Source organism: Mastigoproctus giganteus, chromosome 11, assembly GCF_048544385.1.
Source record: "Mastigoproctus giganteus isolate SK-2022 chromosome 11, ASM4854438v1, whole genome shotgun sequence".
Taxonomy (NCBI): Eukaryota; Metazoa; Arthropoda; class Arachnida; order Uropygi; family Thelyphonidae; genus Mastigoproctus; species Mastigoproctus giganteus.
This window is the reverse complement of record NC_143585.1, coordinates 139,207,500-139,226,150: the sequence shown is the minus strand read 5'-3', so window position 1 is coordinate 139,226,150 and position 18,651 is coordinate 139,207,500. Positions and strand designations below refer to the sequence as shown.

At 37.8% G+C, this 18,651-nt stretch overlaps 1 protein-coding gene across 5 annotated transcripts in view; it reads right to left on the bottom strand.

Moving 5' to 3' along the window:
* Positions 1-18,651, bottom strand: part of LOC150078471 (rho GTPase-activating protein 45-like) — a 492,654-nt gene that overhangs the window by 66,387 nt on the left and 407,616 nt on the right. For all 5 annotated transcript variants that reach the window (XM_090385482.1, XM_090385485.1, XM_090385486.1 and 2 more), the window contains one exon: positions 13,041-13,171. In XM_090385482.1, coding sequence (XP_090241608.1) covers positions 13,041-13,171 — 131 coding nt within the window. The remainder of the gene's footprint in view (positions 1-13,040; positions 13,172-18,651) is intronic.

Here is an 18,651-nt window from a genome sequence, read left to right as displayed (position 1 = left end):
AGGCATATGATGCAAGAAAGCAAGCTTATACAGGACTAGCCAAAATAAAAAAAATAAAAAAACCTTCCCATTTCACTCATCCATTCACTCCAAATGTTTGTCTAGTTCTGCTTTGAATTTATTTAAGCTGTCAACTTCTATAATGACAGATGAAAGTTTGTTCCAGCAATCAACCACCCGCTGGCTAAGGCAAATTTCCGCACATCTATTCTATTCTACAACTGTCTTTCCTCAATTTGAATTTATGTCCTCTCAGGCAGTTAATCTGGGCAAAAGAAAGAATCCCATCAGCATTGAGCTTGCTCAAATCATTCAAGGCCTTATACACATCAATCAGATCACCTTGCAGGTGCCTAGTCTCCAGACACTGTAATTTGCAAAACTTAAAGCCTTTCTTCATAACAGCAACCTTTTGCTCCATTCGATAATCTTGTTGCCCTTCTGTGTACTTGTTCCAGCAGCTCTACATCCTTCCTAAAATAAGGCCTCCAGACCGGTATAAAGTACTCAAGGTGAGGTGTGGTGTGACGTGACCATTGTCTTATACAAAGGGATAATCACCTCCTTATCCCTGCTAGAAAAATTCCTGTATATCATTGACAAGACACAATGAGCTACCCTTGCAGATCATCTGCACTGATAAAAAAACTTCATACCTGACCGCACAATTATCCCCAGGTCCTTTTCATTCTCTACCACTTTGAGTGTTGTACCATACAGTTGATATATATTACTATGGGGTTACTGTTGTCCATATGAAGCACTTTACATTTGTCAATGTTAAACTTCAGTTGCCACCTCTCAGCCTATCTGCTCAACTTTTCTAGATCATGTTGCAGTAGCATAGTGTCATTACTGTCATTAACAAATCTGCCAACCTTCGTATTGTTTGCAAACTTAGACATTAAGCCTGATATATCATTATCAATATCATTAATAAATACAGAAAACTACTAATAACATTAGTCCATGAAGAGCAGTGTCCATTGATTACCACTCTCTGTCTTCTCCCACTCAACCATCCTTTATCCATAGCAGCAATTTGCCCTTAATGCCATACTGCTCCAATCTGTACATTAGTCTTCCATATGCAACAGCGTCAAAAGCTTTCCTAACATCCAAGTACAGTGGATGATTCTGGTTATTTGGGACACATCGGGATAATGCATTTTTGCCTGATTAAGTGGTTGCCCCAGTTATGCAAAGTTTCACTTAAATAGCTAAAAATACAGTGGACCTCGGCTTTAGTATTTATTCTCTGTAAGATCAAATCACTTTACAATGGACACTCCATAACAGAAAACCATTCACTATATGATATGTAGTAAGTGCCGGTCAATGTGATCACGTTTGTGAATTGAATTTAAATTCTATTAAACAGTGATTCTAATAAGCGAAAATAGGAGGAATATTATTCACAGGCTATAAAAGTACATATATATTAAGCACGAATTTACACTTTATTACCTTACCAATTAAAAAATTAAATGGAAATGAAATTAAATGAACATGAAAATTGGAAGCATATTTTCCACAGGTTAGCAAAATAAAAATAAATTTACACTTATGTGCATAGCTTAATACTTACTCTAATATGTACATACTAACTATTTAATATTTCTGTTCACTGACATTTGGGAATTTTAAAATTTAAAACAGCAAAAAAAGATAAGCAATCGATAACAAAAAACACAGCTCAAAAAGTGCAACTAACACGATATGTGCAAGTGAGAATGGAGTAACAAGTTACAAAGCTTAAAAAATAGGAATGAAGAGAAGATTCTGAAAATTTATTTATGTTTTTTATATGATTGAAGATTTCATGGAAGGGGAAACACATTTCACCATAATAATGTAAAAATCCACAGAATTCCAGGTATTGGTATTATCGAAAATTCAATAAGATCGAGTTTACTATCGGTTTATAATAGATCGTGCTAAAAGAAAAGCCCAATAAACTGGAAACTGCTAATTGTTTTTATTGTTTTATGTTTGTGACCTCCAGAAATCCGACTGGACCATGTGGTATGGCCGAAGACAATCGTAGGGTAATATCGAGTGCTGCAGTCTTCTGCCCTGATTAAATGGCATGAGGTTTACTCCGTAGCTGAGTGGTCAGGAGCGGGAGTGCAGCGGCACACGCTCTTTGAGAAGACCGGGGTTCAAGCCCCTGACTGCTAAATACGGTTGATCTGCCAACCCGCACTGGACCAGCATGGCAGATTATGGTCTATTTCCCTCAGCATGAATTGTTGAGGAGGCTTCCATCCTGCAGTGGGTTGATAATGGCTGCAATTTACTTTTTTTGTCCAAATTAAGTGACGAAACTCTGGCTATTTTCTTGATTAGGTTCTGTTCTTTAAGATTTGTTCCAAATAAATGGCTACCCCGATTAACCGCTGGCCCAAATAATTGGAATCCACTGTATATGCAAAATTATTATTTTTTTGCATTCAGTTCCTTTGTGACCACATAGTATCCAATCAATTTGGTCATACAAGACTTCCCTTTAACAAACCCATGCTGTGTCCGAAATATAACTGGTCTTGTCTAAATGATCCTGCATTGCTTCTTTAACCAGTGTTTCCATTAATTTCCCTGGAAGAGAAGTTAAACTAACAGGTCTGTAATTACCTGTGTCTCCCTTTGATCCTCCTTTGTGGATTGGGATCACATTTGCACATCTCCAGTCCATGGGTATCTCTCCTGAGTCCAAGGAAGCTCTCATAATTATGGCTAAGGGTTTGCTTACTTCCTTTGCTGCCTCCTTTAATATAACTGGATAGATCCCATCCACCCTAGGTGCCTTTCTTATGTTTATCTTCAACAATTTCTCCTCCACTTTACTCTCAGTTATTAGAAGATTATCTAGCTTACTGCCAGAGTTTAATACACCTCTGGCATTCCTCTCCCTGAATAACTCCTCATGTGTGAATGTAGATGCAAAATATTCATTTAGTTTGTTAGCTACCTGAGCAGGATCTTCAACAGTTGAACCATTGATATCAAGTGGACAAATCTGATTCATCCCATTCCTTCTAGAGTTTAGAGTTTTTCTAGAGTCTTTCAGGCAACCATATAGTCACCTTTATGAAAGCAAAAATCCACAATGGTAGTTACCTTTTTGAGTAAATCCCACATTAGCTCACTGTGATCACTGCCACCTAGTGGTTCCTTTATCGCAGATTCTTAATGCATGAAGAATCACTACTGATAATCAAATCAAGAGTATTACTCCCTCTGGTTACCTCCCAAACACATTGCTGTAGAAAACAATTATCCAATAAATCCACAAAAACTTTGCTAGTGTGCGAGTGACCAACTCACAAGTTCCTGTCAATATCTGGGAAATTAAAATTCACCATTATAAGACAATCTCATTTACTGGCCCACTCTATTTCTTTGTACAGTTGTTCATTATACTCATCAGAGTCATTAGGCCGATAACACACTCTACTTTCCATTTTGCTTTCCCAGTGCTTATGTCACACCAAACTGACTCGACACTGCACTGTGCACTGGCTGCACTTCCTTAGATTTTGTTTGTTTCTTAACTAATAGCATAACCTCTCCTCCCTTCCTGTCCTGTCTATCTTTTCTGCACACATTGTACTCATCTAACACAGACCATGTATTTACTTGTTCTGCAATGACTCCCAAATTTCAATTCTGCATTCCTTATACTTGTGTGACATCCCAACAATATCTGCCTTTGATGTTTTGACCAACACCTCAAATTCGTGAAATTTATTTATTAAACTCCTAGCATTGGTGTACATGCAAGGATACATGCACATGTTCTTATTCTTAGCTACCCTAATACAGACCATGTATTTACTTGTTCCGCAATGACTCCCAGCAGTCTCTGAAATCCCTGCACCTTGTTTTCCAGGCTGATACTCATTCCAATAGAAGTAGTGCAAGAATCACTTTCACCTCTGCCAGTGGCTAATGTTAATCCATTAGTTCAAGTAATTCCTTTAGCCAGAGTATGATTTGCATGCATTTTGAGTGCATGAGATTTCAGGCAGTTGAACTGTGTCCATGCCTTTGAATAGACAATGCAGTTGCTGGCATTTTTGCGATGTTTCCAGGTTTGATGGAGCCGTTGCTTCGGCTGGAAACTCATTTTGAGTTCTGAAATCCACCAAAGTCTAGTATGTGGACTAATTGTGATTCTTTTAGAGGTAGCATGTATGGCAACCATGTTGAATCAGTTTGTGATAATGTTCACAGCTAGTTCTGGGTCACAGGTCTAGCTTTTTCACCCTGAATTTTAACATGGAGCAAAAAAAAAATGTTTTTTTTGCTGGCCAGTGTAAAATTTGCTCAATATGCTCTAAAACATGTATATTCTAAGGTGCTCAGTTTATTCTGAATACTTTACTATTGACATTTCTTATTGTAGAATTAGCTATGTCAATTTCTTATTGACATAGCTAATTCCATCTTTTCCTTTTTCTTCCAAATGAATGTCATTTGTAAAAACAGTTATATGCATCAGCTAATCAACACATTTTGCAGTTCAGCTCCTGACTCACAACTAATTTCGTAAAATTTAAACATCTCTACAGGCAAAACAAAATACATGATTATTAGTTTACTGTGGTTGGTAGTGGCTATAAATTTAGATTATACTACATTATTGAGAGAGAGAGAGAGAGAGAGAGAGAGAGAGAGAGAGAGAGAGAGAGAGAGAGATGAGAAGTTAGTGTAATCCTTAATAGAGAAATGTTATCTTATCTAGAAATCTGACTATTATCGAAGATGAGCAGAGGAACTGCAACCTCCTTTTTCAGGGAAATAAGAAAGGACTGAATTTTAGAAAGACTGAAGTAGGGATTAACTAAATTTTCTTATCCATTAGAGAAATACATAGAGAATCAGTATTTAAGAAATAAGTGGTAGATATTCAAAAAGGTCAGGCTATTTCAGCTGGATAGGGTTTCTCAAAGTGGTAGGTGGAATGTAGTGTGCAATCAGTAAAATTATGGATAGGATTTGATTCGGTTTTTATGGTGCAAGGACGACTAAGGCTATGATGTGCCAAGACTGTGGATAGGATTTCCAGTTAGTGCAAAGGGGTCATTAATATGCAAGAGGGGGGAAAAGAGTGGGAGAAAGAACTGAATCTTGGGGGGGGGGAACACCAGCATTAGTGGAAAAGTTAGAAGGTAGAGTAGAGTGTGGTCTATTATCACCTGCAGTGAGTGGTAAGAAAAAACTGGAGACTCAATTGCAAAAAAAAAAAAAGTTGTCAATCCATAAAACCATATATGACCATACTGAGGCCCAAACTAAATAGCTGCTACTTAATAATTCCTGGGTAGAACAATTAATGCTGACAAGAGTCAGCAATCCTGCTCAGATAAAATAGGAGGGAGTACATGATGAAAACCTTGTCAACCAATTTGGCCTGAGAGATACTATGGAAGGCTCATGTGTAGATTTTTTCTCAGTGGTCTGTGCTTGTTAATAGATGAAATTGTTTTTACAGAGATGAGATGCACTTAAACAGAAAGGGTGCAAGAACATTTGCTGATGATATTGAGGCAGTGTCGGATAGGTCACAAAAAAGAAGAAACAGTCTTGGGAGAACCTAGTCTCCACTGTTGGAAATACTGACTTTGGGGAGTTGTATACAAAATAACAACCAATAAACCCCAGAGGGGAGGTGATAACAGCCATCAAAACACCCATGGGAACCTACACCAAGATGTGGCATGAATCAGTAAATCAAAAATTCTGGATGTTACCTTTCTTCCTCAAATGGTTCCTAACTCCGCAGAACAGTTCCAGCTCTGCGAGGAGAACAACAAATACAAACCTGCTCTCCAGGCGCCCCTTTTCACTCATACAGAACTCCTTCTGGCAGTGAACAAATTGTGAAACAGGAAAACACCAGGAACGGACTACCTTGTATCTGGACCTTATCTTAAATTTATTTAATCACTGCCTCTCTACAGGCCACTTTCCTCATAACTGGAGATTGGCAAAAGTCAGACTCATAATGAAAAACCCAAGCAAGCCACAAGACCTCCCCGAGTCATATAGACCGATTGCACTACTCTCAGTAATCAGCAAGCTCTTTGAGAACCTTCTCTATAATAAAATTGAAAGTCACTACTTTACTGCGGGCCTCTCCTCCCTGAACCAGTTTGGCTTCTGGAGGGAGCGCTCTGTGGTTGACGCTTTTGAACGCATAACAGATGCAGCCCAAAACTGCAACAAAAAGAATTTTCTGGTCACTTCCATTGACTTTTCCAGGGCGTTTGACTCACTTTGGTGGCCAAGTGTCCTCAGCAGACTCAAGGAGGCAAATATCCCGGGCAATCTATATGACTGCATACAAACCGATCTCTCTCTCTGACAGAATGGTCACTGTAACTACTCCCTACTGCCAAGTCACCTGACTTGGCAGTAGGGAGTAGTTACCTGTTCATCAAAGTAGTGGCCCCAGCACAGGGCTCTGTGCTGGGGCCACTACTTTGGAACCTTGTCCTGGACAGTTTCCATGGCCTGGACCTTGATGGAGTAGATACCCAAGCATACGCAGATGATCTTGTCCTCATGCTACAGGCGGGCAGCAGAGCACAGATGGAAGCTACTGCAAACCAGGCCATTGACAGACTACAGAAATGGGTCAGTCTCAACCACCTGAGAATTTCCTCAACCAAAACTTCCTCGATACTCCTGAAAGGTTCTCTCGACATACGCAGGCCACTGCAAATCAAGATACAGAATACCACAATAAAACTAGCAACAGAACTGAAGCATCTCGGACTTACCCTTGACAAGAACTTATCTTTCACCCCACATCTTGTACATCTGCAGAAAAAAATTAAGAGGTACTCAGCATTTATTGCCAGAGTTACTCGGAAGAATTAGGGCCTAAAGAAAAGGACACTCTCCCTCTTTTATAAAGCCATATTTATCCCAGCCCTCTCATATGCTGCCGGTGTCTGGTTTAAAAAAGCTACCACGGCAGTCAATAGGAGAAAATTAGAGACTATACAGCGCTCCATCCTAACCATCTCAAGGGCATGCTGTACTGTGAGCTCGCACGTGCTGCAGGTCCTAGTGGGCTGTCTCCCCCTAGACTTGGAAATCATCTGTTGTGGCCTACTCTACCACCTTTCAAAGGAAAGAACAGTAACTTGTATTGGTTTCACCACCAACCCAATCAATAACACTGTAACAGAGAAGAAACGCCTTACAACCTTCCTTGGACAAATCTGGCAATCCAGATGGACAGACTCAACCAAGGGCGCTGTGACCCGGAAATTTATCCCTGACATTCTGCAAGTCTACCCACATCAACCACTCTGGTTCTCACCTGGCCTCTACACAACTTTTCTGCTTACAGGGTACGGATCCTTCAATGCAAAATTGGCCACCTTCAGTATTGTTGAATCGCCACTATGCCACTGCGGTGAGGAGCAAAACTGGAAGCATTTAATGTACGATTGCCCCCCCCCCCTCTATGAAGACCTCCGTTGCCATCTCATCACAAATATCCATTTCAACCCAAAGGATCAGGAGCACCTCATACTGCTGGAGGAGGACCATTACCGGGCTCTTTCACAATTTGCCCAAGAGATGTTTACCAGACTAAGGACCCCTACTGTTTAACCTGAAAAAAAGCAAACAGACACAAGACAAACCACTGATTACCCACTAGTGAATTTCAAACACCACCAACTCGCAGGACCGAAAACACTGCACGTAATCACACTCACTAATTACTATGAAAGGACTAAAAGAAGACACCTACATCAAGAACAAGAAGAATTGTACTAGAAGACAACATCCCAAACTCAGACCTGCATCTCAAGGATAAAAAAAAAAAAAAATACTGGACTGAACCATGAATGACATGGCGGCTACACTGCCCAATGCCAATATTGGCGATCTGAACTGGACTCTCTTGCCTGGTTCCCCTTTTAACTCCCCTTCCCTTGGCAGGGGGAGAGCAGATAGGCCCCGTCTCTTCTCCTCCCCACCCACTCTATCTGTGTGCCAGTGAACACCTGCCTGGCTTATGCTTGTTAACAGGAGAGACTGTTTTTACAGGGATGGGATACACGTAAATAAAAGGGGGGGGCAACAATATTTGCTGATGCTATCAAGGCAGTGATAAGTGCGTCGGAAAACTGCTAGTTTGGGGGTACATAGACACAGATTAACTAGAGCCTCATGCAGAAGTGAAGGTGATTCTCATACTGCTTCTATTGGAACATTTAGCAGCCTGGAAAGCAGGATGTTGGGATTTCAAGCCTTGCTGTGGGATTGGATGCACTTAAATAGAAGGGATTCAACAATATTTACTGATATTGTACAAATTGGAGCAGAATGGTATAAGTTGTTACAATGGATAAAAGGATGGTTAAGTGGGAGAAGACAGAGGGTGGTAATCAATGGGTGCTGCTCTTCGTGGACTAATGTTATTAGTGGAGTCCCACAGGGTTTGGTGTTGGGTCCACTGTTGTTTTGTATATTTATCAATGATATTGATGAAGGTATATCAGGCTTAATGTCGAAGTTTGCAGTGATACAAAGGTTGGCAGGGTTGTTAATGACAGTAATGGCAGTATGCTACTGCAACAGGATCTAGATAATTTGGGCAGATGGGCTAAGAAGTGGCAACTGAAATTTAAACTTGACAAATGCAAAGTACTGCATATGGGTAGAAGTAACCCCAGAGAAACAAACGTACCAACCGTGTGGTACTACACTTAAGGTGGTAGAAAATGAAAAAGACCTGGGAGTAATTGTGCAGTCAGATATGAAGTTTTCTGAGCAATGCAGACAGGCTGCCAGGGCAGGTCATGGGGTTTTGTCAATGGTATATAGGAATTTTGCTAGCAGGGAAAAGGAGGTGACTGTCCCTGTGTATAAGGCAATGGTCAGGCCACGCCTTGAGTACTGCGTACAGGTCTGGAGACCTCATTTTAGGAAGGATGTAGATTTGCTTGAGTGTGTACAGAGAAGGGCAACAAGATTGGTGAGACAAATGAAGGGATCCTCTTACCAAGAGAGGCTTAAGTTCTGCAAACTGCAGTGGCTGGAAACTAGGCACCTGCGTGGTGATCTGATTGAGGTGTATAAGGCCTTGAATGGGTTGAGCACGCTGAATTCTGATGGGATCCTTCCACTTGTTCAGATTACGAACCTAAGGGGGCATAAATTCAAATTAAGAAAGGACAGATGTAGAATAGATGTGCGGAAATTTGCCTTTAGCCAGCGGGTGGTTAATTGCTGGAACAAACTTCCATCTGTCGTTGTGGAAGTTGATAGGTTGAATAAATTTAAGGAGGAACTGGACAGGCATTTGGAGGGAATGGTGTGATTTTTTTTTTTTTTTTTTTTGGCTGATGCTGCAAAAGCTCATTACACTTGCTTTCTTGCATCAAATGCTACTACTACTACTGATGCCATCAAGGCAATGTTAATTCAGTTGGAAAACTGCTGTCTTGGGGGAGATATACAGACCAAAAGATTAATAGCATCTGCAGGCAGAGGTGCAAGTTAATCTTGCACTGCTTCTACTGGAACATGCAGCAGATTGGAAATCAAAGTTTCAGGGATTAAATTATTATTATTATTAATAATAATAAAAATTGTAACAAACTTGTACAAAAAAATGAGATTTTATGTGTACTTTTTCTACTACATTAAGAATAAGTTAAATCTTAGAACAAAAGTTACCTTATTTTACGCATTAGTGGACTCCCAACTCAATTATTTAGTAAATATATGGGCACGAGCAAATAAAACAGAAATAAGGGCAATAAACAACTTAATGAATAGGATTCTGAAACTTTTAATGGGGACAAACTCTTGGAATGACCTGAACAAGAGAAGGCAATTTTTGTTGAAACATAAAATACTGTATCCAGTTCAAAAACTGAAGTTAAATCTATTCTTAAAAAATCTTAACACTATTTTTGAAGAGTCGAATCTGCAAAGAAATGTCTCACAAAATTTAAGGAACCCAAAAGCAATTACTTTGCCTCACCCTAGGATACTAAATAGATTTGGAGATAGGCACACAATGAATATAATAAACAACTTGTTGGCTAGCATTGATTTCAGGCTCAGAAGTTACCCCATCTCCAAATTAAAATTCCTAATAAGAAAATTCTTGATACTCAGTGACACAGTATATTATAATTGATATGCAGATAAACTACTACCTCTGTTTACAGTGTGGAATATACTATGTGTAGTGACTTCATAGTCTTTTCTGTAAGATAACAAATTTGTACAAAACTGTTGTAAAGGAAGAATTACAACTTGTCAAGAAATTTACTTTTCTTAACAAGTTCATTTATTGTAAACGAATTCTCTTGGTAAATAAAATTGTATTGTATTGTAAAAAAAAAAAAAAAAATAAAATAATAATAATAATAATAAAAGGCTAATAATAATAATAATAATATTATTATTATTATTATTAGCCTTATAGTGCAAGGAAGCCTGGGGCTTATGCCGCACCAGCCAAAAAAAAAAAAAAAAAAATTCTGAGTTACCCTAGAGAGAGAGAGAGAGAGAGAGAGAGAGAGAGAGAGAGAGAGAGAGAGAAGTAGGAAGGAGTCACGAAGAAAGAGAAGAATGATGACATCCAGCTCAGGACCCTGGGTGTGCAAAGCATATACTCACCAGATGTGAGCCTTAAACAGGTGCAATATGTACAGGCGACCCCCCCGTATAACACAGTACTTCTACAACACGGTTTCGCTCTAATATGATTGATAAATTGCGGCAATCCTAACACGGTACTTATATAACACAGATTCGCTCTAACATGGTTAGAGAATTTCGGTAAACCTTGCATAAAGTGTATTTTTAAGCTTTTGTGTGGGGAAAACCCTGCTGTTATGGTGGATGTAATTTTTCAACATTTTTGCGCTTTTGACTCGCTAGTCAAAAAAAAATTATTGAGAAATCTTTGTATTTTATTTTGTTGGGAAATTCCTGTGTAATGTTGTTGTTGTTATTTGGTTTTTAGGAGCATTAGCAACTAAGGCCATATTGCTCCGGTGCGGTGGTCATTCCCTGACCTTTCCGCATGCTCCGTATTTGGTGGTGACGGGCTCGAACCCCGTCTAATCAAGAAGCATGTGCTACGCACTGCTGCTCCTTCCCACCTGGCTACGGAGGCGCCTTCCCGTGTTATGTTCTGTGCTATTGAGCTTGTAGAAAAATCTCGATTTCAAAGTTCTATCGGTGCAATAGGAGAACTTGATATGTCAGTAGGAGGGGAATATTTTGATGGTGTGACTACTGACCTGGTGGGCAGCACAGTTGATGAAGGGAGGAATTTTTATGGATCTTTTTCACAACATAACCAAGTTAGTTGGGCAGCATGGTTTTTTCCTCCTGGAAACTCGGGTTTTTCGTCCAGCAAAACAGAAAATCAACCTCAGGACACACGCAATTTATAGACAATATACACAGAGTAACATGGCTTTAGTCGCTGATGCTCCTAAAAAAAATTGAAAAAAGATATGATTGCTGAAGATGTTCAAAAATTACTGGTAGAAGAAGAGGTCGGCAGAGCGGATTTGGTGGAAATGGCATCGGAGGTTAACCAAATAAATTCAGATGATAATAGTGCAGATGAAAATTCTAAACTTCCTAATTTTACACTAAAAAGCACAGGGGAAGGCATAAAGTCAGCTGAGCAAAGAGAATCTCAATTTTTGAATGCAGATTCTTGAATGAAATGAGCCCAAAGTTCAAAAGGGAGCTTCAAAAATGCTTAGTTCCATATGATGAAATCGAACAAAGATTTATCAAGCAAAAGCAAACAAACCCAGATTACTGGGTTTTAAAGACACACGAAATCTATAATGGTGTATTTTTTTAATTTTGTTAACATTTTTTTAACAAAATAATGTATTTTTGTTAGCTTTTAGAACGTAATCCCCTTTTTGTACTTTTTCTTAATCCCATATAATATGGTTTTGCACAACACAACATTTTATCGAATCCTAATAACCGTGTCACAAGAGGGTCACCTGTACTTGCTTGCACATTAATGCTAGGAGCAGAGTAAATAAATTTGATGAATTTGAAGTACTCGTTAAGTCATCAAATGCTGAAATTGAGAAGATATATCAAAGCCATGGTGTCACTCAGAGATAAAGGATGCAGAATTTGAATGTGGAGAGTACAATGTGTAAGGGTAGACATCACAGGAGGAGAAGTCATGCTCTTAGTTAAGAAGCATATAAAATTTAAGGCAGTGCATCCAATTGATATGGATGGCCAGTGCAATGTTGAATGTTTGGTGTGACAGAAGAAGAGCAGGAATGTGTTACAGGCCTAACAATTGATAACCCACAAGTGCAGGATACTGACTGGCATTTGAGGATTAGGCACTCACACAGCAACAACACTTTTGTGGATTTATTGAATGACTATTTTTTCCACCAGCATGTTAGAGAGGGAACAAGAGAAAGCAATACTCTTGATCTGATTATCAGCAGCAACTCTTCATGCATTAATAATGCAGATAATAGATCCACTAGGTACCAGTGATTACAGTGTACTAATGTAGGATTTACTTGAAGATGTAACTACTATCAAGGGTAAAGGTAATTGATTTTGTTTTTGTAAAGGTGACTGCAATGGTCTCAGGTTTTTAACTTCTTTTTAGTAGGAATAATCAACAATGTTACTATTAATAAATTCAAAATGGAAGGCATTCAGGGGTATAACTGTAGAAGCTACAATTCTTTTTATACCAACTAAGAGATACTAAAAGAGCAGACTTAAATGGTTGTGCAGAAAACAGTCATCCAGAAAATCTAATAATGTTCTGCTACTGAGTGAGTTACCAACCAACAGGTTTTCCACTAATACTGGAACTGCAGCAGGTGGCTTTCAATAAATTACTTAAAAAGTTATGAAATATAATTATAATAGGAGAAAACTTGGAATCACTGCGATTACTCTCATAAGAAAATCAAACTGATGAGAAATTATATATAATATTATCGTATACTCATAGTATATATATCTATCTATTTTACCTGTGTAAATGGTGTATCAGATATGCCAAAGTAGTAAAATGTACAGGAGGAAGGTTCTGGATTAACTTTCGAAGCTCATCGACTGCTTCTGTTTCTGCACGGCATCGTTCATCTCTTACAGAAGGATAATCCTATAACATTTTGACCAAGAATAGATAACAAAAAAAATTAGAAAAAAACTGCGCTATTGAATATTATAATTGCTATGATCATAGGCATATAAGATGACTACTTAGATTTCATATTAAATTTTTAACTAAATTAAGTGATAATTTTAACTAAATTACCTGGTCTCAGAAGATGCAGTTGGGGTTTTTAACCTCTCCCCCTATTATTTCGATTTCATCAACGTGCACAGTGCCTAAATTCCTATGATGCAGTAACAATGAAATTTTATACAGAACAGAGGAATTTTTTTTTTTTTGTCGATAGTTTATTATCCTGCTTTGGTCCAAATAATTCACACAAATTATCTGAAGTGTGGATGTGTCCCATCATGGTGGTACCTCGTATACTTAAAAACACTACATTATTCAAAAATATGATAGAAATAAGATATCTGCTTAAATATTACCTATATACAACAATGTTTTTCTGCCAAGGATAAGTGATTTTCAACAAATTGGTATGTAATATTATGTCAGGTAACTTCATGTAACTTCATCCTTTCAAGGATAACTTCATATATGAAGTTATCTGACATGGGATATGACATTATCTGAATATGCTGGGATGGTTTTCCAACGGCTCAATAAAATTAATTTAAATACAGTGACAATGTGCACAGCTGTGGAAATGGACATGTTTTTGTAGCTTCTATCATTGGTTACATCTTTCAGATATACAATTTCATTTTATAAAAAAAAAAATCCTTGCAAAAAACATCTCAGAAAAGGTTTTCAATCATTTTTTCGTATATGAAGTACAATATGAAGTAAGCCAATGATATACATATATGAAGGCTGCTCTGAAACTAATGGTTTTTTACAAAACATTAGTTTTGGTTTCTACTAATTTTTTTTTTGCATACCACTGTAGATATGCCAATTTAAACTGTATGTTATCTACTTCAAGTATTACATTTATATTTCCACATATTATATTACTGTGTGGAAATTACTATGATACAAAGGTTGGAAGGGTTGCTAATTAAAAAAAAAAAAAAACCCTTATTTCACCCATCCCCCCCGCGCCAAATGTTTGTCAAGTTTTGCCTTGACAAACATTTGGAGAAACTCTGGAGAAAAAATTGACAAACAAATATTAATAACTGTAATAACAGTATGTTGCTGCAACAGGATCTGAAAAAGTTGGGCAGATGGGCTGAGAAGTGGCAACTGAAGTTTAACATTGACAAATGCTAAGTCCTGCATATGGGTAGCAGTAACCCCAGAGAAATGTACCAAATACCAACTGGGTGGTATTATGCTCAGAGTAGTGGATAATGAAAGAAACTTGGCGGTAACTGTGCAGTCAGATATTAAGTTTTCTGAGCAGTGCAGACAGGCTGCCAGAGTAGGTCTTGTCAATGATATTACAGGAACTTTGGAAGCAGAGATAAGGAGGTGATTATCCCCTTGTATAAGGCAATGGTCAGGCCACACCTTGAGTACTGCATTCAGGCCTGGAAGCCTTATTTTAGGAAGGATGTAGAGTTGCTAGAATGAGTACAGAGAAGGGCAACAAGACTGGTGAGGGGAATAAAGGGGTGCTCTTAGGAAGAAAGGCTTAAGTTCTGCAAATTGCAGCTTCTGGAGACTAGGCACCTGCAAGGTGATCCGATTGTGGTGTATAAGGCCTTGAATGAATTGAGCAGGCTCAATGCTGATTGGATTCTTTCTCTTGCTCAGATTACAAATTTGAGGGGGCATAAACTGAAATTGAGGAAAGACAGTTGTTGAATAGATGTGTGGAATTTTTCTTTAGCCAGTGGTAGTTGATTACTGGAACAAACTTCTATATGTCGTGGAAGTTGATAGCTTAAATAAATTCAAGGCAGAACTAGACAAACATTTGGAACGAATGGATGGGTGAAACGGGAAGGGTCTTTTCTTTCTTTTTCTTTTTTTTTGGCTGATGCTGTATAAGCTTGCTTTCTTGCATCATATGCCTCTACTAATGCTAATGTATGTATATGCTTCGCCACTGAAACTACATCTCCCTCCCTCTCATAAAAGTTGCTGTCAGCCTCCAATAACTACTTCTTCATGGCTGCAAACCTTTTACAGCCATGAAGCAGCCACTGGTCCCACAAAAGCTATCCTTCATAGGTCCAAACAAGTGAAAGTCTAATGGCAAAAGGTTTGAACTGTATGGGAGGGGATGAGGAAGAACACTACACCCAAATGATGTAATAGTCTCACTTGTCACAAGTGCTAGTGTGGTCTGGCAGTCATGCCGAAAGAGAAATTTTACTTTCTTCTCTGGCCCCTAATCTTGCAATTTGTGTCTTCATTTTCTTCAGTATCTACATAAAATATGAGCAGAATTAATAGTTTGTCCCAGTAGCAGGAAACCCACAAGGAAAATGCTTCCCTTGTCCTAAAAAACAGAACACAATTTTTTCAGTGGATGGCTGGGTCTTGAAATTCTTCTTTATCAGTTGTTGTTGTTATTTGGTTTTTAGGAGCATTAGCAACTAAGGCCTTATTGCTCTGGGGATATGTGGTGATCATTCTCTGACCTTTCTGCATCCTCCGTATTTCGTGGTCATGGGCTTGAACCCCGGTCTAATCAAGAAGCGTATGCTATGCAATGCTGCTCCTGCCCACCTGGCTATGGAGGCACCTCTTTATCAGTGAGCCTTGAAATTCTTCTTTATCGGTGAATCCTTGTGTTACCACTCCACAGATTGGTACTTTGACTCCGGTTCAGAGTGGTGTACCAAGGTCCTATCTTCAATGATGATGCTATTCAGAAAACTATTACTTTTTGTCTCATACTATTCCAGAAGACCAGCATAAGTCTGCACACTTTGTTACGTGTGATCTGGCATTAACATTTGAAGAACCTACCTGGCAGACAATTTCCTATATCCCAGATTGTCCAGAATTCATTAGACTATTCACACCTTTTCACACATTTCCCGAGTCTTCACAAATCAGTTTATGCATTCTCTCTCTCTCTCTCTCTCTCTCTCTCTCATCTTCCACTAGTCTGCAGCATGAGGATAGCTGACTTGGCATTGCCTTCATACTATCAGCATCAATGACATATCTAACTCACCACCTACCTGTGCTCACATCAACCGTCATGTTCCCATAAATGTTCTTCAAACATCAGTGAATTTAAATGGGTGCAATGTTCTCTGCATCCAGGAACTCAATAACACTGCATGACACATGATATGCACATTAATGTAGTCTATCATTTTCCTCAACTATTATTAGCCCTACAACCTCGCATACAGTGTTGAAACTTGCAGGATATTGGCAGTAACACTTACCTGACACCAGGTAATTTTTACCTGACACCATTACATTTTGTATGCATTATCACATGAGCAAGAAAAAAACAAAAAATTAGAGGTATTTGTTTCAAAGTGACCCACATAAAATTAAGGGAGGACCAACGCAAACCAGTTTTTTACAGTAATATCATATTGTATATAACTTTCTACGATGGGGAAAATGTTTACTATTGTAAGTTACCTCACATTTTCTGTGAAGAGAAAAAATTCATTCTCTTTTATAATGACTTCTGACCTTGCAATTGCAATAAGGTTAGAAGTAAACTGTAGCTTTGTCTTCAGGGCTTACTAATACATTCAATTTTCACTGTAAACAGCTGGATTTACACCTAGACAAATAAGAGAAGTGTTAAGTGTCTAGAGTTTACAATTTTGCAGGGCCCATAATTATTGTTTCAGGTGTAATTATTTGAAATTTTTATTCAGAATTCTCTCCTCTGTAGGGACCTGTATACTGATATGTTGTTTACAACTCACAAATTTAATAAGCACTGGGAAAACAAAAATGGGAGTAGGAGTATGTTATAAGCCAAACAACTGTGATGAGTATAATAAACAGGCCAGTAAATCAAAATATCTTATAATGGGGAATCATTCAAGTTCCAGATAATGACTGGAACTTGAATGATCACTCACATAGCAGCATTTTTGAATTTATTGGATGACTGTTTTCACACTGGCATGTCAAGGTGCATTTACACCTACAACACTGTCCCAGAGTTTTGTTCTAGACAAATGTGCATGGAATGATTACAAATGTACAGACAAGGACATTCATGATTGGTTCTTTGATCAAATGAGTGAGAAGAAGTGCATCATTATTATGCAGGTGGCAATCCTTAAAATGGCAAAATTTACTTCATAAAGTTGCGTTTACTTCATAAAGTCACAGTATGTCCTTGGAGTTTCATACGTGCACATCATTTGGATACGTTTATCCAACTGATTTATCGATTGTGAGACTCTGCCTCACAATTTATAAATTAATTGGATAAATAAATTAATCTTATACTCGTGTACAATGTAAATTATAATTCACAAAATATTTATTTAAGCAGAATACCAAAGTAAAGTCAATATATTAAACATATTTATTAATTTTAGGCCTATTATAATGTAAATTAGAATCCACAAGGAATTTCTTAGCAAATTCGACAATTCAAGATTACAGATGCACATTAATAATAAAATCTTCATATTAATTAGTGAATCTTTAATCAATGTGCCATTTACATATGTGAAATTTGTGAAAAAAAAAAAAAAAAAAAAACCATTATCAAAGTATTCCAGTTAAAAGGAAAAGTACAGCTGTTTAACCTGTAATTCTGAAAACCATGATAGTGATTTTATATTCTAGCCTTTGATTAACAAGATATTGATTTAGGAAACAGAATCCAAGCTCAATTAAAACTGGGGTTAATTGTTTTACACATTCAAAAATGGGCTTCATTCATGAATCTTAAATCAATCTATGTGGCACATTATTTTCAAATCATAATAACTGGTATACATTCAACCAACCACACAGAAGAATCCCATTCCTTGCTGCTGAATTGACATAGATGGTGCATCAGCATTACATACTTTTCTGACCAAATTACGATAATGACAATATTACATTAGTTACAGTATTGAATGCCAGAAAAATTACATATGCATTACAGTTAAACAATGAATTATGGATGCCTGTACAAATTTAAAGAATAGAACTGATCATTAGTGGAATTTTGATCTAGAAAATATGCAATATAATAAAAGAAAGGATTTTCAGTATTTTACCTTGCCAGTTTAATTTGCACAGATGGTAGCCCACCAAGTGTTATCAACTTTCACATGTTGTTTCATTAAACCCATATGAAAATAATGATAAACTATGATACTTAAAGGAGATATACTAATATAAAATTGAAAACAATAAGATACAAACCTTCATAAATGTCATAAGATCATGAGTTTTCGTGATCTTTAATTAAGAGCTAAAACATTCTACAATTTAGTGGTGCTCATAAAACCTATGCAACTGCCTCTACTGTACCGAGAAGTCGTGCTGGTCAACTGCTATCTACATGTCCACAGGCATATTCCTGATGCAGACATTGGTTCTATTCAACCTGTTTTGTATTGTAAGCACACTATTAGAGA